We start from the raw sequence: 21,724 nt of genomic DNA, 5'->3' as shown, positions 1-21,724 counted from the left end.
GCTCCTGACATGATAGAATATTGTCAAACCAAAGGTCGACTTTATGAGCGAATTGTTGCCTTTTGCTTCTTAAAAAATATTTTAATTAACATGTTTTTGTTTTAAATGTTTTGAATAAGACATTTCTAAGAATGTATGATAATATTATATCCATTCAAGCATTACCATTGTGTGGTCTTAGTATTCAAACTTTCCATGATCCATGTGATACGTGGCTGGAATCCACAGATCAAATACTTGCTCTCTGACCCCTGAATGCTTCTGTCATTACAACCTGCCGTTGGTCGTGAAGGCAGGGTTATGTGTGCGCAGATTGACATTCCAGAGAGGCCAGTAGAGGTCCAGCAGAGTGTGAGGGCAAAAGGAGGAAGTTCTTTCTCACTGAGCTGCTCACACGCCCACACACAAATGAGATGTTTTTCACATCCCAGGGCTATTTGTAAGTCTATTCTGGCTCCTGGAAAGGGGAAGTGAATGTTGGCAGGAAGTGTGCTACGTAGACCGGTACTTTGGATGATGTAGTCCTGCCATACAGTAGCTTGAGGTGATGACTTTGGTAAAGACATATGTTACATTTTTTTGCTGAGGTGCTTTGTGTCTTTATTCCTGGATAGATGGCTGCTCGGTGATATTTTGTATTTTATTTAAGATGTAATTTTAAAGGACAGCAGAAGTACTAATATATATTGCATGCAAGTACTGCACTTTATGTAAATGTATTCTGTGATGCTCCAACCAAGCCAGACATGACAGACAGTCTTGTGGTCTAACAGAAATGATTCAAAATCCCCTACCTCGGTTCTTGTTACCGTAAACTACAGTAAGCAGAACGGACACCTTGGTGTGTCAAAAGAGAAAGCGCTATCAAGTTCCCCATGTGTCTTACAGACTGGGTGCTGTTGTATGCACGAGGAACAACTTTACACCACAACTGCATGACTCTGCCTTGAGATAAAGCAGCCAGAGCACTAGGGCTGGGTATTACCATCAATTTCCTAGCTCGATTCGATTTCGATTCTTAGGGTTTTAAATTGATTAATCACGATTCAATTCGATTCGATTCGATTCGATTCAATCTGCTCTTAAATAATGAAAATATACAATACGTTGCAAAATACACGTCTTTATTTTGTAAATTTGACAGTTCACATGTAACTGTAAACAAAACTGTCTTATCCTATTGTATTAAAAAAAGTGCAAATGTAAAAAGTGCTCATATGAATGTTGCAGAAAATTGCACTTTTTACATGAAAAAATTAGTATTAGTATTAAATATTAACAATCGTAGACAGTAAACTTAAACTGTCACAGAGATCCTTGTTGAGGAAAAGGAGCTCATTGACATTTGCTGACTGTATTTTCATTCGTGTCACATCTTTCACAGATGTATACATCACGGGGATCACAGTTTCATTCAGATGTTTACGTTGCACCATAACGTAGTGTGGTTCGAGCACCTGAATGAGCTGCCGGAATCCTTCAGTTTCCACTGCCGAGTATGGGCGTAAATCTCTGAAAACAAAAGTTGCGATGGCCTCTGTTGTCTTTATGGGCCACGGAGACTCTGACGGTAATGCTGGCAGGTCAGGCAGTTTCTTTTGTTTTGCTCCGGGCGGTGTACTGTCGGAAGCTAAGTTTAGCGTAGTGTGGTACCTTGTCAGGTGGTTTCTGAGGTTTGTAGTAAACCTACAATAACTGAGCTCTGATTGGCATATCTTGCAAACTACCTTGGTTTTATCAAGCTCTTCGTCCTTTGTCCTTTTAAACTTGAAATGATTCCACACTTCGGATTTCATTTGGGATGGCTTGCCGAGCGGTGTTTTCCCTGCCTTAGCCATTTTGGCTGCGTGCCTGAATGACGCGACGTACGACTGCGCAGCTGCGTCATCACGCACCAGAGCGCTGAGGGAGGAAAATCACACAACACAAAAAAACTCGATCTCATGCCCTGTGAATCGATAGTGCAAAATTTAAATGGAATCGATCCGAAATCGATTAAAAAGCACGATGCTTGGCGCAGTCATTACATGAACGTGACTGTGAGGATGGTGTAAAGCCAGAAACAGCAGAGCACCTTTGCGTCTCTGACCTTACCATGTCCCAGTGCCACCACATATCCGAGCCCAGATCACAGAGTTGACCCCATCTTTATTTTGGCCTGAACTGAATGAACGGAAACAGCAATCCTGGCTCAGGAACTATACAATGAGGAAGCCATCTTTGGTGGCTCAACTAGCCCCGGCTTGGCTCAGGCAGTATGAGAGGCGATGCTCGGCTCAGCTCAAAGGCCAAGAAGGGAAGGAAAGAGGAAGACACTGTAGCTCAAACACTTTGAAAGATGGAAGACATTTTGGCTGGGAAAGCAGGGAAGGAAAGAGAGGAGGGTGACCTGGAGTGACCTGGAGTGAACTCCACCACCCCAACAAATTACACGTCACCGTGGAAAACACCATGCTTCATTCGCTGTGCTGTGATGTACACACAGCTGCAAAACAAATTTTACTCGGCTGATGCCAGACAGCATAAAATACTGCATAATGCAGATTAGAAGGTGCTTTTTAGACTGAACTGGCAGGGCCTGTGTGTTAACTATATAATTCTCTCTTTCTCTCTGGGTTACCCAGGAGCTGTAGTGGATTTAATTCTTTGATTTACTGTCTTTACACTGAAGCTAAGCAAGCAAACGAAGTCTACAATGCAAATTTTTGTCCCCAAAAAGCACAGTGTAGTTTGGTCAGTAGAGTTTACTTTAAGTCACTTCAGTAAGTGCATGCATTCAACCACTAGGGAGCACTGCACTTTTTATACATTGAATTTGATGCATTTTCAGTTCACTTCAGCCTCTGACCAGTAGATGTCACCAACGTGTCATATATATAATCAGCCCTCATCATGTGTCAGTGTAATGCAATACAAATATTAGTTACATGCTCCAATTCTTGAAAAAACAAGACAACACTCCACAGACTTCCCTTTTAATACAAGAAAGCTGATCAGTGCTCAAGTTTTTCTTTTTAAATAATGTTGTACTGCAGTGTTTCTAGTGTTGTGTTCACTGCACATGATTATTCCTTCTACACCACCAGGTGTCACTCTCTAACAACTACTAGAACATATTTATAACCTTGAGTCAAATCTGAGCAGCAATTAAAAGAGCTGTTTTATCAAACTGCTAGTGTATAACTAAACTATGTAAACAAATATTGTGTTGCATATCAGAGAGAAAACGGTGTAAATAGGTTGAGTTAGTTACACTTACAGAGCGCAGGTGGGGTAAGAACCTCTCTATGTCATTCATGTCTATGCCGTCATCATCCTCAAACTTGTTTTTGTTCATCCTGAAAGGCATGATTAGATGATCAATAAGCAACAATATGCATGTCAAGCAAAATCGGGCAGCGTGCAGTAAATCATACTGACTGGGCAGGGGTGAACCAGATGTATAGATCCTGTTAATCTTACCCCTCTCTGTCGATGTGTGGCAGGTGCTTTGGCGTTCCTCTGAAATGTTTCCTGTGGAAATGGCTGAAGTCCAGCTTCTCTGGCTGCACATCCCAGCCTGCACCTCTGCAACCGGGAGACAAAGTAATTAGATTAACAAAGATGCAGAGAGGAGGATGTCTACATTTTGATTTTGTCTTTAGTTAGGTTAGGGCTAATAACTTTTACCAACACTGCTGAGAAAAACTCCAAAGCTTGCAAAAAAGCCTGCATTCAGTTAGTTAGCTTGGGGGTCAGGCTCTGCGTGTCTGTAAAGCGCCTAGAGACAGTTCAATACAATTGAATTGAAAACAATTGAGTTACTTGGTTACTTGAGATGATATAGATTACATATGGAGGGTGGTACACGTACAAGAAGCTACTACTGTGTGTGCCAATACAGTGTTAAAGTTAGTAATAGCTAAGAAGTTGAAGAAATCTAAATTTCTTCAACTTCTAAATTTCCCTCGGGATCAATAGAAGCATCTGTCCGTCTGTGCCTGCCTGTGTGAGGTGCTTACATCATCCTAATGTGCCTGCTGCATCATTCACTGCGTGCTCAGATGTGCCAGCGTGGCCGGAACCTAGGTCGGTGAAGCTGCTGTGCAGACGTTACCATAGCAACCACTCCTCTTTTCACTGTAACTGATTTCTGTCCGTCTGGCCTTTTCCCTCCTGTGTAGTGTGCAGTGTGCTGTTTTTGTTGCTGCTCTTATGGTTCAGGTCTTTTGTTTTTTTGGGAAAATAAATAGAATTTAGATGAGCAAAAGCTGATCCACACAGAGGCCTCACTTGTTTAAGACAGTTAGGCCCCGTTCACACTGGGGAAAAAAATGTGGCTTAAGCAGGCTTCGGCCGCATCCAGATCAATCCAGATGTGTTTTTTTCTGAGTGTGAACACCTCGAATCTGGCTGTATCCAGTTTGATTTCAATCCGGCTAGATCCACCTCTCGTGGGTGGGATTGGCTCAAATGTGGCTCAGGTGTGAACGCAAATGTGGCAAGCGAATCCGGCTAGCGACATGCTACTTCCCGGTTAGCGACATGCTACTTCCCGGTTAGCGACATGCTACTTCCCGGTTAGCGACGTGCTACTTCCCGGTTAGCGATGTGCTACTTCCGGTTTACGGGGCATGACACGGGACAAAAAACCCGCATGACGCATGTGCACACGCGGTCCTACGGCGGCGTGAACGGACTCTGTATATTACGAGGCGCCACCTAGTGGTTTGGAGGACCGCAAACATGCTGGATGAAGCCGGATTGAGTGCGGATACAAGTGTGTGCTAGCCAGATTTGAAAATAGGTGTGAACGCATCCAGCTTAAAGGCTGTCTGGGCTCAATCCTACTCTAGCTGGGATTACTTTCTCCAGTGTGAACGGGGCCTTAGGACTCTAAGCCCTGGGGGGGCTAAATAGTCCATGGGCCAGATGAGATTTCGGTACCACCCAAGGTGGCAAAGGTTGCTGGTATGATAACCCCATTGAAGTCACAGCTAAATGATTACCATCAGCCGTTAAAGTTACCCTCCCCTGATGAAAATGCATTGTTGACACTGGTGCATGTCTTGGTCTTCGTCCTTGTTAAGGACAGATTTCAATAATTTATAGTATTCTGTTTAGTAGCATTTTAAAGGAGACGCTGAGCGTTCATTCAGCTCTTTTATGAATACTTTTGATAAGTACAGACGACCATGGCGCTCTTTAAACTTTTAATCACACACATGTTCTTGTCATTTCTACCGAAATCATCATTTGTTTTTTGCTGCAGCTTTTATGGATTTTTTTATAGTGATTTTTTAAAAAATGCCTTTAGCAATCTTTAGCAATAATACAGTGAAATATCTGCTGCACCTTTTATGATTTTTCTTTTAGGGAATTTTTTAAAAGCCAAATTTCTCAAAAATTCAAATTTTAGTGCCAATTCAACCTTGCATTTCTCCATAATTCTGCAGTATTTCTTCCATGAAACTCACTGTGGTGATAGAAGGGACCTTCTTTAGCAATAATACAGTGAAATATCTGTTGCAGCTTTTATGGATCGTTTATAGCGAATTTTTAAAAAATGCAAAATTTATCAAAAATTCAGATTTTAGTGCCAATTCAACCTTGCATTTCTCTATATTCCTGCAGTATTTTTTCATGAAACTCACTGTGGTGATAGAGGAGGCCTTCTTTAACAATAATACAGTAAAATATCTGCTGCACCTTTTATGGATGTTTTATAGTGAATTTCTAAAAAGCAAAATTTGGATTTTAGTGCCGGAAAAATAATCAAGGCACCTACCCATGTGAGTCCATGGTGTTAGCAGCCCAGATGTCTGTCCCCAAGATGTCAAAGGAGCCATCTCTGTTCCCGTTCTAAACCACACAATAGGGGAAAGAATGTTTTCAGTTTGCCCACAAAACATCACATACGTTTGTAACATTTTACAAATGGAAAGCCTACAAAGTGTTACTTTTTTGTATTATGTAATATTATTAATGACACAATGCTGATTTGCGAGGAATTAACTTGATGATGTTTAAGCTTCCAGTTCATTTACACCTTTTTTCCTTTACCTTTGCAGGACCTTTGAACTGGTTGTTCCTGCCTCTGCTGCCAGAGCGTGAGCCAGATCCTGGTCTGGACCCTGAGCTAGGCCTGGAGCCTGTACTGCCATTACTGCTGTGTTCCCACTCATCCTGTGGAAACAGGAGGAGGGGCATTAAGAAATGTGCTGATTTAGATTTGAATGTGACAGTGAGCCATTGATTCTTCTCAAACCAAACTAAGCCCACACAGAATTAGGTACAGTTTACACACAACAGAGGTCTTGCCAGTTGGGCAGTCACACACATCTCTGCACTGTTATTCTACATACTATGAGAGGACTGCTAAAACAAACTGAAGGGGCCAAAGGCATGATCTCCTTTTTTTCTGCAAGTTATGATTAAGGAATCAACTGGGATTTGATGATTTCAACCTCATGCATGCTGCCACCAATAAATCACTGAAAACTACACAGCACACACAATCAGAGACTAAAGTTAGACTATTGTGTATGTAACATTTCACCTGTACTTTACTGTTTTTATTTATTTTGTCTTACTCGACATGACATGTAGCTGCTGCTATACGAGAGATGCTGCCAAATGGAATTTGGAATCTGTATACTTGTACAGTGACAATAAAGTTTCTATTCTTTTCTCATACAGCAGGGTAATGGTCTGATGATTCATTTATGATTATTGAGTTAGTGGCTTTACATCACAGTATCCCATGTCATTGATTAGGAACTGATTTTGCTGATAAAGAGTAACCTTATGCTCTGTGGAGTGGGGGTTTAACCTTCTGAAATGGTGCTCACCGTTTTGCACGCCTACCTAGCAGCCTGTCAGTGCTTTATGTAATCTGCGTTCCCTACAGCAGCGGTCCCCAACCTTTTTTGCACCACGGACCGGTATCATGTAAAACAATACTTTCACGGACCGGCACAGAAAAAAAACAAAAAAACAAAGTGCATAAACAGACAACTTACTCTTATGCTTAATTAGTGGGAGCCTTTGAGCTTTCTCAGCAATGAGGCGGTCCCATCTGGGGATAATGGGAGACATGACACCCGAAGTGTGTTTCTTATGTCCAGTCCACTCCGTAATTTTGTTTTGGCCGTCATTAATTGCTTCAGTCGTTCTTGTTCATGTTTTCTTCCATGGCGTGTCTTTTAATGCAGGGTGCTCGGTCTCGCAGTTTTGAAGGCTTCGTTGCCTCATTTGCGAGTCTGTCGCCACATATCACTCAGAGCGGACTTGGTGTGTGAGAATCACCTGTTGCAATAAATCCGTATTTTAAATAGGACTCCTGATATAGTCTTTTAAATGCGGGTTTCTTTTTCTTTGAAGGGGTAGGCTCCTCTTCTTCTGTCTCCTCGTTAGGCCTTTTCCCCTTTCCGAAGAAGCTCTCCAAAGACGTTTGTTTTTTATTCATTTTTGCTTGTGGGCTTAATTTTGGGGTTCCGTATCCCGTGACCGAGACAAGCGTCTGGGCAGGTGCTTAAAGGCACAGGTGGATGAATCTGATCGATTTATAAATGAAACAGCTTTCAGACTCAGATAATGAATAATATATGTTTTGCTCAGTCTTTCTGTGCGGCCCGGTACCAAATGACCCACGGACCGGTACCGGTCCCCGGCCCGGTGGTTGGGGACCACTGCCCTACAGCATGATGGCACTATGTTGAAAAAACTGTTTTAAGCAGAGCTGTGAGTGCAACTAAGATTTTCTTTGTAAGCAGTGATGAGGAAAATCAATTAGAGTGATGGCCCAGCAGAAAACTCATTTTTAACTTATAAAACATGGGAAAGGCCTTACTGGCTTAGATGAGCCTCTTCCTCGTGATGACGTCCAGCTTCCATCCTTCTTGTCATTGCAGTCGTCTGTCCACTAGAATAGAAGAACACGGAGGAATGTTACACACTCACAAAACACACAGGTAAATATCATAAACTGTGTGGGATATTTCGTGCATCTTCAAAGTGGCTTGTGCATCAGAACAGCTGTATATCCAGCCACGGTGCTGGGAAATGCACCTCCACCTATGTCTATGTTTACACATACACTACAACAATAAATAAAGGTTTGTAGCGGTTTTAAAGCAGACCGTATCTCTCCAAGGTGTTCTCAAAGACATAAACCTGGGGAGCTGTGGCTACATTACCACCACCACTGTGTGAATTGTGGTGTGAATGAATAATGCATTTTAATGCAAAGTGCTCTGAGTGCCCGGCAAAAACAGCGCTACATAAGACTGATGCATTATTATTATTATTATTATCCATTTAAGTAATAAGGCTCTGACCTGTGGCACCTTGCCACCATTGTCCATGTCCAAGTCTCCATCTGCCTTGTCTCCCAGAAGCCCCTGCACCTGGTACTCTAGCACGTAGCTGTCAATGAAGCGCTCCAGCTCTTCAATCTCCTGTGAGCGTGTGCTCCCAGCCTCAGACGATGCAGACGCCACCGAAGAGTTCTCCATGGCAACCGGCTCTGCAGACGGGGTGGAGAGAGAAAGAGAGACGAGTAAGCTAAAAAATTCAGCATGACTGGTTTCTTCTGTGGAATTGTAAGAGATTCATCACCTGTGATAAGACGGGTTGTTTACACTCAAACATTCAACACCAAGACAATGTTATCAGGGCTCTAGACTAACTTTTTGCACTGGTTGCACCGGTGCGCCTAACCTTTTTTTCTTGGGTGCACCGGCACAAAAGTTAGGTGCACCGCATCACACATCACACAGCAGTTTGTTTTTTAAATGCTGTCCATATATGTTATGGATCAGGCCTTAACTTGACACCTATCCTAACGCAGAAGTTCTTTTCATCTTCTCTCATCATCTGCAGCTACATCTACTGTTTACCTGACGGCCTCGCAGGGCTGTAGCCAAAGTTTTAGAAATACTGAGGTCCAAAAATTGATCTCTAGGAAATATGAACGGGCTTAATAATAACATATCATCCTAAACTGACTTTGGACCTTGTTTAATGAACACAGGTAAATAAAAATAAACAAATACATGTACCGATAGTACTCATTCAAATTATGGACAAACTATCCAACAAGTCTGCCTGTCAGAAATCCATGATGAAGATTCAAAGTTACAGCACTCTTCATTTCCCTGTTTGCTTTCTCTCTGTATTTTCTGGCTGTCGCTCCTCACTTATCTATCTGGCAATGGGAATTAAAAATTATTTAAATTATATACACCTTTATTTATTTAATAGCTGTGATTGAGATTCACGTTTCTAATGCAGCTACAGTACTTCTTCTCTCATCTTCCTCACCTCTCTTCCTCTCTGCCTCTGTCTCCTCTCTTTCTAAAGCTGAGCTCCAGCTGACAGACTCTTCATTCTGTCTGTTACAGTTTAGCTGTATGCAGACATCATACTGGCAGACAGTGGTCCACTATAGCAGGATAATAACAATACTTTTTAAATGGGCGTTCGTCATGTAACCATGTTCTATAACTCCTTAAAACCAGCTGACTGCTGTCAGTCAGTGACTCAGCCTTCATGGATGAACCTCACAGGTCAGATAACACTGTCCTCAGACCTGCTGTTCAGTCTGTTATAATGCCACGAGCACGTCACGCCCCCTCCCTGAACATTACCGGCTCGTTATCATCACTCATTCAGGTCAACAGCAAATTATCAAAACCCGCATAGTAGCAACAAATCCTGCTCCTCCGCTGCATGTTCACTTAAACTGCGGTTTCTGCAGCGAAACGTCTTTAATACCTGTCTGTCTGTGTGCGCGCTGCGCGCTACAGTCAGAGGGCCGTATGAGTTCTGCACACACGTTTTAAAAAGTCCGGGCCGAAATGGACTTTGTTCTCGTCACCTTGGGAACACGAACAGATCTCTCTGTTCTCGTGGAGTATGGAACAAGCTTTATCACACAGCATCCGCTCTGCGCAGCATATGTCCGCGTTCTTCTTCTGAATTTTCGGTCTCTGCTGACCGCAGCAGACACGTTTTCAAAGATACACACACGGAGGTCCCTCCCTTCACCGTCTCTGATTGGTTCAGACCACGATATGGGCCTGTTGTGTGTCTGTTGTTGGAGACTTTTGAGAGTCGCGGAGAATGTATCTCCCTCTTACAGCTGGTCGTACTGGTGCGACCTCTGATATTTTTTGGTTGCACCTTTGAGAAATTAGGTCGCATGTGCGCCCAAAATGGTCGCACTCTAGAGCCCTGGTTATTACAGACACATAAGGTGGATCAAAGTCCCAGAGGCCAGGCTAGGTTAGAAGAGCTGAATTGAATCAATTAATCAAGATTATTACTGGAACATTACCAAAATGTGATAATTGTCTCAGCTCCAATGTATGGCTAAGTAAAAATAACATGCACATCTCTCACCTCTCCTTCAACTTCCCAACATTCAAAGATGGTACATAACCACCCTGCTGTCAGCAAACATCCATAGACACTTCCTTCCAGCAAAGCATCCAACACTGACACAGTTCTAGAGTGGAGCTACAGCAGACCCAGGCTGTGTTTATCACTCAGATCCATCCTTGGGAAAAAAAAATACTCTATTGCATCTCTGCACTCACTCCTCCTGGAGTCACCATCCACACACCTCTCTGTGTCCATTTCTCTGTTTGTTTTTCCACCTTGTTTGTCTCTCTCCTGTCAGTGCTAGGTGTGATCACCTGACTCCCCGGCCAACAGGGAAGCCGCTTCCTGCCTGCCTGTCTATTGCTACTAATCTCCTTTACATCATGGCTTGATCACCAGCCATGCAAAGAGGATTTGTGGCTGGAGCAGGCAGAATGGTATCTGCTGAGCCCTGGGGACTCACTGGGGAGCCCTGTGCATTTGCTGCCAACAAGTCAGCTACGCAATGTTTAAATCGTTCTTTCGGTTTTAGCAACAGGATCATCTAATGCCATAGTAATGAAGAGTGGTGCAAACTAAAGTCTCCCTGCACTCTTTTCTTATACACAAATTCAGTCTTACACATTAATATCCTGAACAGCAGCTTGGAAAGTAAGGATACAACTCAGATCACACTTCCAGCCAAGTACCAAGGTCATTTTAAAATGTATCTACTCATCACTTTGCAGATGTTTTTCTTGATCCACATTTTACACTAATGCTTTAATCTCTTCACACTAAATAGCAGGTCAACATGTCCTAAATTTGACCTAGTGTCAATACCATAATCCCTACATGTCAATAGTACAATCCATTCATACATTATTACCAGAGCTTGGATTAGCCTGGTGATTTGCAGTCGCTAGACTACAGACTCCTACTCAAGCGAGTAGCGGCTGCAGCCCAGTCAGATGTCCTCCTGTTGTCCTTGAAATTACCGCCTGAAGTAAAACAGCTGCCAATAGTTATTGACTCTCATGTAGCTCTCTGTGTTTCTGTCTTGGCCTCTATACATTTTTAGTCTGAAACACGAGTCCATCAGTCTCAGCATGCAAAGTAAACACTGGTTCTGCATCATTGTAGCACTGACCTGCTGTCTGTCAAATGGGACTCAAAGTCCACTCAATCCTGCAGTGTTTCATAACACGTCATTCCAAACCTGCAGTAATCTGTTCTGAGTGGTCTGATGGGTGCATGTACTTCCACATTGGGCCTGTAACAACAGAATCATGGCTCTGCTGGTGGAGGACAAACAGGTTTTCCATCCTAACACAGCATCCATTCGATTTGCTCATCTGAGATCGGAGGAGACTAGATCAAGGACTTCATCTGACCCCAACAAAGGATAGGTTACTGCATCCAGTGCGCATGTAAAGAACTAACACAAAGAAGGACAGCAGGCTGGTGGCCCCTCTCTTCAGCTCTGATTAAAGAGAGAAACTGATTCTGCAAGGTCAGGAGCACAAATAGCAGCCTGATGCATCTCAGATTTACCACACACAGGTCTCGTCTTCCCACTGCATACGCTTTAATGAATCAACAGTCTGTAGTCTCAGATTACAAGAGATTAAAAAAAGTATGCTTGCATTTTAATTCAGTGATCCTTCCTTTCTATACTTGCTCAAAAAGTGTGCTGAGAAAAAGATCTGCTGCTCGCTGTGTCTGTGGTCTGTAGCATTAGTCTCTCCTTCTGTCTGTCTCCCTTTCCTTCTCATACTACATTTTTCAGTCCCCAGTCCCACATTGCCCCAACTCCCGGTCCTTCCTGTTTCCATCTTCTCTCACTTCTACCAGCTGTTCAAACAAAGAACTGCCTGCCATCCTGTCCATGTCACAGGTTTAGCTTTGTTGCTGCGCTGTAATGTCTAAAAGATTGTTTTCCTTTTGACTAACTTATTGTGAATCAAACACCACATAAAGCCAAAAGCCTCTTTATGGCCGAGTGGAGCAGTGAGATGCTGGGATGGTCGTCCCAGCCAGTGACACCACAGGCCCGCTGAGACGCATCACTACTGTAAAATGTGCGGCCGCCTGCACTACGGTGAGGATTGTGCCTGAAGCTCAGTTAGCACCATTCAGACAGATATTAAAGTGTCCAGACAGACACAGCATGGCACTGAACAGCACACTGTTTCTTTGTTTGAGAAGCAAAGTCCGATACCAATCCACACCGTGTACACAATATGATGAGAAAAATCACCCAGCTTGTAACATCACTGGCTTTACAGCTAATCTACACTTTACAATGTCAACAATTACAGCATAAAATTACAGTTTCTACTACTCTTAATTCAACTTTGATGAACTGAAGAAAGCTTAACTTTCCTCTGGTCTCTTGTCTCTACTGTAAAACAAGCTGCAGATATGGTTACACAATCAAACATTAGGAACCGTAATCCTTAAAACACAAACAGAGAAAAACACCAGCCTTCCCAGTGGGAGTCCCAAGTCAGTGTTCTCACCCCATGCAGCGCGAGCTGGTAAATACGCTTAATCTGGTCTACTACTGACTGGCTGGCTTAACAAACTCACACTTGGGTTTAAACATAATTTGGAGTAGACTGAGAGCTGAGCAGCTTCCTGTAATCTAAGCATTCATTTGACATTCACTTGATATCAACCACTAATCTTTATTTAGCTGTAAACTCAATGACAAATTCTCACAGTGTTGCTAACCCAAGCAAGATTTCAAATTGTGTGTGACTAGACACAAATACACATTTAAGTAATATTACCAGTATTACCACAAACATGAATATATGGCATGTAAAGCACACACTGTGACACAGTGAGAGGTCTGATTTGTGGAAGCTCACTCCTTTCATATAATTACAGAAACCAACTTTCTGCACGGTAGCTTTAAATACATGGCAACAAAAAGTGCCCCTATTCAAATACTAGCATACTTTCATGCAAATATCAAGCTTTAGGCAGCCAGCACGAATCAATCAAAATTCTTTAGCTGACACTTGGTTGCATAAGGTCTCTGGAAAATAAGTGTGTGTGGGCCCAATGACCTGAATCCAGGGAACAGAGTAGTAGAAGACATTCTACTCATGCCACAAAGAGAGGTCCGAGGATGTGTGTACACTTAAAACAATAGCATCAGTGTCCCCCCCATGTCCCCATAGTGACCTAATAGGATAAGATTGAGCATGTGCAGTGCTGTGGAACTGTAGCCCCACAGTCCAATTATGCCCGGATCTCACACACACACACACAGAGTCCTGGCAAACAAACGAGGGTGTGTAAAACTACTCACAGCTTCACAGCACATTTGGAAGGTAGGTAGCAGTCATGGGACCTCAAAGCCCAACAGAACAAAAAGTGCAACAAAGGTCAATCTGCAATGGAGCTGTAGCCATTATCGGCACTGGCTGAACACATGGGATGATGACAAAACATGTACCTACGCGGACAAAGGGACAGCCGCAGAAAGCCCACACCTGTAACAATGGTCACACAATTGGTAGAGCTCTGTATTCCAGCACCAAAATAAAGGACTCCTCAGCATTATTATCTCTGTGTTCTATGTTTTTCTGAATCACAACCCATGTGATTTTCCACCCTCCTTTCCCACTCACTCATCCATGCATTACAGGCAATATAATGAGCAGCAGTTCCTACAGAAATGAGGCTGGATCTTCTCTACGCAGAGCCTGACTCAGACTGTTCCAGTTTTCTGCAGGATACTCCCACTCTCTCCACGACATGCAGCCTCCCCTCCTCCTCCTCCACCTTCTTCCAAAACAAACTTTCGGTATCTCTGATGGTAACGCTGTCACTCTAGTTGACCTTTGTCCCAATCACTCATTCATATCAATACAGCAGATACAGCAGATCACAGAAGTGATGACGATGCACGGATTCCTCTGAGGTGGTGTGTGAGAAGCTGTATGTCAGGACAGGTTTACACACATCAGAGAGAAACCTACTCAAGACAAGATGTTCGAATTTGAATGATGACCCAGAACGAATGTATGCAAGCAAGCAAAGGGAAACACGCACGCAGAGTCACCAGAGTTTATTACTGTGATAATCAGCTGTTCTGCTCTGGGCAACTTATGATCAGCCTAGTTTTTAACATTTCTTACAAGTGGAGGCTGGATGTCAAGCATGGACAAATCACAAGGACACACAACAAGCTGTTGAGCCACAACTGCAAACTAATAATTAGCATGCCAGCAAGCATTTTTTTGGTGTTTTGCTGAGGAAAATATCGAAGGTGTTGGTATCAAAGCAACTCTGAGTCAGGGAGGACTTCAACACTGGTTGAACCCGACTTCCCACCGGGCAGGCTAATGAATTTGCATAAGATACAAATGATCACTCAAGGTAGTTATTCCGTTTCATCCTGCTGCTATGCATCAAAGTGTGACAACACCTGTCTCATAAAAGACAGGGACACATCTGCTCGGTGACGTGCGGCAGCATGCAAACATTCCTGTGCAGCACTGAAGTCACTCTGATCCCATCAGTGTGTGAACAGAAGGAATCCTGGGAATGTTATGAGCAAACTGGACTTAAAGAATAACACCAGACAGGACTGGTATGTTTATTGATTAGTTTTGTAAAGGTTCTGACAGCCTCAGTTTAAAGTTAGCAGTGATTTCCCTCCCCTCTGTCCTGGCACAGAGGCAGCAGTGATCCTCTCTTTGTTGTGAGGAGGGGGGGGAGCAACAGCTGAGACTAGACCTGCAGCTCAGCTCAGCTCAGCCCCTCTCCAGGTCTGTCTGACATTTTACCCGACTATCCACCTCATTCCTGCCCTGCAAGTATCACTGAAACCGGAGTAACAAGCAGCCATATGGATTCCATTGTTGTGTTTACAGCTACAGTTATATTTGTGTTTAGCATTGTAGCCACGCCCATGCTGCCTAGGATGCTAGCAGCGTTTATATCTGTTAGCCAGGTGGTGTTATCAGGTCTAGGGAGTGTTTGTGGCTGAGCAACACAGTACTCCGTGTCAAAAGTGACAAAAAGCCACATCTGGAGGCCACTTCCACGCCCTGGCGTGTCCGCCGCGTATCAATGGTAACAATGGTGACGCAAGCTTTGCGGCTAACCAGCCGGGGGCTAAAGCTAGCTGTTAAGTACATCAACAAAACAGCAGGCCACAAAAAATACACATTCAAACCACTCTCACTGTCACCGTGCTCACATCAACAGGTCTGCCGGCCTTAGTCTGAACACAGCCGCGTCACTCACTGAGACAACTCGCCGCAAATCCACCGCATCTTACACAACTGTTAACTGTTCCCAAACGACTGGAGGAGCACTGCAACTAAGACACCTTCACCCGGCTTAAAACGGGATAAATCCTTACCCTAAGTGAGACTGTGACTCCTGAAGAACTCGGGAACTCCCCCTGAGATCAAGTCCACCGCGCCATGGCTGTGTTTCTTGGTAAGAAAAGAGGCAAAAGAGGATTATAGCTATGTAGCAGCAAACTCCGCCGTCCCACACCGAAGAAAAACGGAATGCAGGAATGTGACGTCCAGTCCGGTCTGCTGGCAGCGCGGACACGTGCACGAAAGAGCGGAGCATTGTGGGAAATGGAGTACAGCTGCGTAAAACACAATTCTGGACTGATCCCGTATAATATTGACAATAATTAAAAAAAATAAAAAAAATAAATCACAACTGCATATGTGCCACTTAAGCAGCACTGTGACATAACTGTCTTTTATTAATTATTTAAATTAGTAATTAGTTTATTATTAGTTCATTTCTTTCCAAATAAATGACTACAATTTTGAGAAAATACACATTAGGTGATAGACGTGCTTTTTTTTGTTTTTGATTACATTTTACAGCATCTTAAAAAAAAAAAACTTACAGGTAACAGGTGCACCCACTCTTTATTAATCTCTTTAATAATTTAGTTCGTTAATCAGAATCAGAAATACTTGATTAATCCCAGGGGGAAATCGCTTGCATTCCAGGTGCTCCATGCATGCTCAGAAACAGGTTAGAAATATAAAATAGGGTAAGATAGCAAGAATAAAATAAACATAAAATTCTAAATAAAATAAAATGAATAGAGGTCAACAGGTAAAATGTGAGGTTACAAATAAGTTATTCATTCTTCACTCTCCTCTGTGCCATCACTTCATTTTCTTCCATCTTAGTTTTATTATGACCCCTTGTGGAAAAAGAGAGAAGTGCAGAGGAATGGATTTGTTTGTGCGATACTGTAGATGTACAGTAGATGTGTGTATCTGTACACATTATGAATATATATACACTGCAGGGTCTGTAATCAATATGGCAGATGGATCCATGTTTTCATATTAGATTCAGAAGAATGAATTCAGACAACACATGAACTAAGCTCGGTTCTGGGAGACAGATGTATGAATCTGAAATCTGACAGGTAGACAGCGGAGGAAATCTTCTCTCTTCCATATGGCTGCAGAGTGTCACAGTCAGAGGCTAATTAACCACCATGGCGTGATAGAGACTCCAGCCGGTCACTATACTCCTCCTGCTGCCCCCCCTCAACCCAATCTTCTTCCTTCTTCTCCTCCACCTCCTGGTCCTTTTCACTCACACTCCCAGTCCTGTGTCTATCCTTAGTCATCCCATAATTACTTTGTTGTCCTGCTCACATCACCCGCAGCACCACAAGCTATTCAAGCCTTCTACTTCCCTCCCGTGCTGCTGTGCATTCTCTGTGTGTGTGTGTGTGTGTGTGTGCATGCTTTGTTTCGACGACCTCTTCGTATTGCATGCTACTCCTAAAGAAAACGATGTCTTCGTTTTACATCTAACTCGAATTTTTGGTATTTTTGTGCATCATGGTTGTGAATAAACATGCAAATTTATCGGCACTGTTGCCAAGGGAACTCTAACTGCTTTCTAATTTCATTGTTCTAGAAATGCCAGCATGCAAGTTTACACGCATGAACTTGTTAGTTATTTTTACCTATGTAATATAAATACAAGAAAAAAATCGCTTCAGAAATGTAGAAGAAGAACTCTCTGACATTCTCTGTGGTCGCATGCAACAAAAAGAAAACTGACAGAAACTCAAATCAGTGTTCAGTTGCTATGAACTCTGCTGTTAATACACATTTTTTTTTATGTTGGTAGGAGAGAGGCAGGAGCTGAAACTGCTCCTCAGGTCACCCTGCACAAAGCCGAATCCTCCCCAACCAGAGGGATGGTACCAAGGCACCAATTAGCAGCAGAGAGGGCGCATGATGATATTTCAGTGTGCTTGTGGCCTGGGCAGCTCCGTCTGTGTGTGTTATAAAAGGCAAAACCATAAACATGGAATTAGACAGTACAGGTCCCACAGCTCTTAAGGTCACAGACTCTCCCCTCCTGTGGCTTCCGAGGGCAACGGTGTGATATAAACAACACTGGCAGGCGAACTGTTATTACTGTACGTACGGGGTTTTTTAGACAGGGCGGCTGATTATTTGTGCCTTTCAGTATGTGAAGTTCATTAAGGCCAGCAGCCCCGATGCAGCGGCCTGCTCTTGTATTGTTACAGGCTGAATGGCTGCAGGAGATAGGTGTGGGAGAGAGATCACTGTGAACTAGATGGAGAGAAACTAAGTGGGTGGAAGTGACTGAACATCTCTTTGTGTAAAACACACACACACACACACACACACACACTGAGATTGGCTGGGGTTCAATTTGTTGAGTAACAAAAACATGATAGCTTTCTAACCAGCAGGTGGGGGCAGCAGACAGATCATAGGACTGTTGTGTGCTGAGTGGAGCTATTAAAGTCACAGATCTACTGTAACCTACATGTACAGAGGGCGGAAAGAAACTCACACTGCCCTGCAATAGGAGCAGTGGAACTGATCATTTCAGCCGAGAGTTGGTCAGACAGGTGTTTACTTAACGGCAAAAAATAATGGAAACGTTTAAACATTTTAAACTAATTTTTAAGAGCAGGATTTGGATTCTGGAGTTAACCATGCTATTTAATATATTCACATGTGGTACATGAAAAAAAAATCAGATTTTATTAGTAAAGCCCAAAGAATCAACATTTAAAATTGAACAAAATCAAATGCAGGCTTGTTAACATTTATTTTTTGATGACTGGTTGTAGATCTGAATTGTTTAATCTAGAAGAAGTCCAAACAATCATTCAAACATCCCAAATATTTCTTATAATATAAACAAACGTAAGCCATGAATTCTGACATTTTTTGGCTGATTAACCCTCAAAGAATGCTCTAAATGTTCAAAACTTGAATTAAATTTGCAATAATAGATTTTATGGCCAGGACACACTTGCAAAAAAAAAAAAATTAATCTCAATGAGTCTCTTTCCTGGTGAAATAAAGGTTAAATAAAAATAAAAAATAAAATCCCTCAACCTGTGCTGTCCTAAGCTCTGCAGGCTGACACTCCCCCTGCTGTTGAACCGCGGTAGCGCACGGACTGTCCGAGGAGCACGTTGACAGCTCTGGGCCCGTGTGTGCGCCTGCCTGCATGTATGGTGAGCACCCGTTGAGTAGGTGGGTCTGCTGGAAGGGAGTGGGAGAGGTGGGAAAGGGGCAGATGGAACACAGAAGGAAGTTCTCCAGCGACACATAGAGTGTCAGAAAGTAGAGAGGGATGGAGAGGGAGGGGAGTCGCAGGGACAGCGATAGGTAGAAGAGGCAAAAAAACTGAGAGGAGAGAACGTGCGCTGGTGATATATGCTGAGACGAAAGGTGGAGGGAGTAGTGGGTGGTATTAGGAGCAAGACAGCGCAGAGTAAAGGGAGCGGGAGAGGTGAGAGATGTGTCAGGTACCAGAGGGAGAGGTGAGAGAGCCGCGACTAGCAGCAGGGGTCGGAGGGAGGGTGACAGGTAGGCATGGAGGGCGGAGGAGTCGGGGTTGGGGGGGTGATAATGATAGCAGGTGCAAGAGGGTGCAAGGATGGGAGGACTGAGGAGGATACTTTTGACCTTCAAAAATCATTTGATGGTTGGAGGCCAAAAAACAACAAAGATATCTACAAAAACCCAAAGATGGGAGGGTTCTGAGTGTCTTTCTGCACCTATCAAATAATGTAATTAATCTATAAAAAGACTGCAACCTTTAACGTATTACAGAGAAATGATTTATGTCAGATGCATTTATGTTGAAATAGTTACTACATGTACAGGCTGCTTTTTTAAAGGTAAGACGGTTCATGTTTTATGTGTAAATTATCAAGGAAAAGCAGACCAGACGTGATTCAAGTCATACCAAAAAAAAGACCTAAACATAATTATGTTCAAAACTATTTTGTTTTCCACTAGCAAAGAAAACATAATAGCTCTTCTTCTGCAATAAAACAAGCACATTGAAGTGTTTGTAGTCTGAAGTCTGAAAGTTTCAAAGCTGAATATTGAACCATAACTGATGTGACAAACAAGTCTTAATATCATAAAATCAGATTTTGCAGATATAATAGTAAATGTGATGATCATAAAAACATATTTCTGAGTTGGTAAAGAACAAAAGTTGAGAAAAAAAAAACTATAAAATCCCTCATGTGACCATTTTTCCAAAAAAACAGACACTACCCAATACGATGTCATGTGTTTGCTTAAATCCATTAAACGGACTTCTTAGGCTGAACATTCGTGACACGATGACATGTTTCCTGCATTGCTGTTCGTTTGCGTCAGGGATTTTTTCATTATGCCATCGTTCCCCCCACTGTCAATGCTCTGGCACTTCTATTCTATTCCAGTCTGTGTCTAATTTACGGGCCATGTAGTGGCATTAGGCTGTCTGGACATGAGTAAGTGTTGGAGGAGTAATTGAATCCATTTGAAGACAATAGGAAAAGTTCAAACTAAGGTGAGAAGGAACTGCATTTACAGAGCAGACTTAATAATGTAAACATGAATATGACCTCCTTTTAAACAAACCTTGTTGCCCCTTTGTTTACTAAAATAAGAAAAGTGTCTGGTACACTGTCTTATTTTATTTTATTTTAAAAAGTAGCTTCTGGCTTTATTCTAACTCAGTTTCCCATGCATATTTCTTTTCCATAAACTAGCAACATTTTTAACATTTACTCCCGTCCGTATGTGTAGGCTATGTGTGTGTGTGTGTGTGTGTTGAGCACGAGGACTCCAACTAGGGGTGTTAAAACTGAAATCTCAGCCCACTAACTGACCTTGTCTGAACTGTACAGTGCACACACTGATAGCAAGAGGTGCCTTCAGGTCATAGAGGGGTGTTAAAATTATGAAACATCTGTCTGTGTGTGTGTGTGTGTGTGTGTGGGGTGTCTGAAGAGGAGTGGTAGGGGTCTAGTTTTATTGCATCGATGCCCAGCCAGTCTACATCCCACACAAGACTAATACTGTGGGCTCCTCTAGACTTTATATATATATACACACACATATATATTTTTTAATTAAAACTCCCTGTGTATGTGCATCATGTTTCCATTTTAATACTTTCGGTTACTAACAGTTTTATTTTATACAGAATTGCACTGTGGCTGTGAAAATACTAAACAATTAAATTCAATTAAAGTTAATGAAATTGCCAGTTTTTATTTGACTGGCTGCCTGTGTCATTATAAATACATAGAAGAAAAGAGAAAATAATAGGATCGCATCATGTTCTGACAGTGTCAGTGGGCTTTATTCGCTCTGTCGCTCTCCTTTTATGTGCATGTTGTGGGCTGAATGTTTTCAATTTAAAACAGAAAAATAAAGAAGTTATAGATCAAGCGCTGCCATCGCGGTGGTTCATCCGCACACTGAAGTCACGCAGGTGAGCTCTTAAAGCAGAGAGTTGCTATGGTTTTCATTTGCACACCTTTAGCTACTGTTGGTTATTTTTAAAACTGTAGCTGTATCTCAAAATCAAATATGCGTCATGGAGTTGGGACTTTTTTTCCCCCCCCTGTGTGTTACAAGTGGAAAAAAAAAACCCATCAAAAAGTGTTCTGTTAGCATATAAAACAATGTCATCCTGACTTCACACCTCAAATCTAGACTGTGTGCACTGTGAGAAGAGAAGATGTGTGCGGTCGGCCTGTGGTAGTCATGGTGAAAGGAGGCTGGAGGTTGCACTGTAGCAGTGGTGGCTAAAAGATGTGATATGATCAAGGCTACAAAGTTTTGTTGTGTGTGCAGCGAGACTCTTAATGGGTTGATGTGTGCAGCAGCAGGAACAGGGTGTGGGTTTTCTTTTTGTGCAGGGTCACAGCAATGTGGCTGTGTTTCACATTCATGTTTCGTATTTATGTATATATAAATATATATTTATATATACACCGACACAACCAGCATGCAAGTTGATTGGCAATTATTGCCAATAATCTGTGGTTCCAATAACCTGGACAGTCTGTGTG

General features: G+C 42.6%; 1 protein-coding gene across 2 annotated transcripts in view; it reads right to left on the bottom strand.

Moving 5' to 3' along the window:
• ctif (CBP80/20-dependent translation initiation factor) overlaps nucleotides 1-15,894 on the bottom strand; it is a 36,989-nt gene extending 21,095 nt beyond the window's left edge. For both annotated transcript variants that reach the window (XM_028418281.1, XM_028418282.1), the window contains exons 1-7: nucleotides 15,731-15,894; nucleotides 8,319-8,506; nucleotides 7,832-7,903; nucleotides 6,043-6,165; nucleotides 5,768-5,841; nucleotides 3,463-3,567; nucleotides 3,260-3,338 (exon numbers count right to left, since the gene is read on the bottom strand). In XM_028418281.1, coding sequence (XP_028274082.1) covers nucleotides 3,260-3,338; nucleotides 3,463-3,567; nucleotides 5,768-5,841; nucleotides 6,043-6,165; nucleotides 7,832-7,903; nucleotides 8,319-8,495 — 630 coding nt within the window. In that variant the 5' untranslated portion in view covers nucleotides 8,496-8,506; nucleotides 15,731-15,894. The remainder of the gene's footprint in view (nucleotides 1-3,259; nucleotides 3,339-3,462; nucleotides 3,568-5,767; nucleotides 5,842-6,042; nucleotides 6,166-7,831; nucleotides 7,904-8,318; nucleotides 8,507-15,730) is intronic.
• Nucleotides 15,895-21,724: the final 5,830 nt, after the last annotated feature.

The sequence above is a fragment of the Parambassis ranga genome, chromosome 12 (assembly GCF_900634625.1).
Source record: "Parambassis ranga chromosome 12, fParRan2.1, whole genome shotgun sequence".
Classification (NCBI taxonomy): domain Eukaryota; kingdom Metazoa; phylum Chordata; class Actinopteri; family Ambassidae; genus Parambassis; species Parambassis ranga.
The sequence above is the reverse complement of the archived record's forward strand: the minus strand, read 5'-3'. Positions and strand labels throughout refer to the sequence as shown.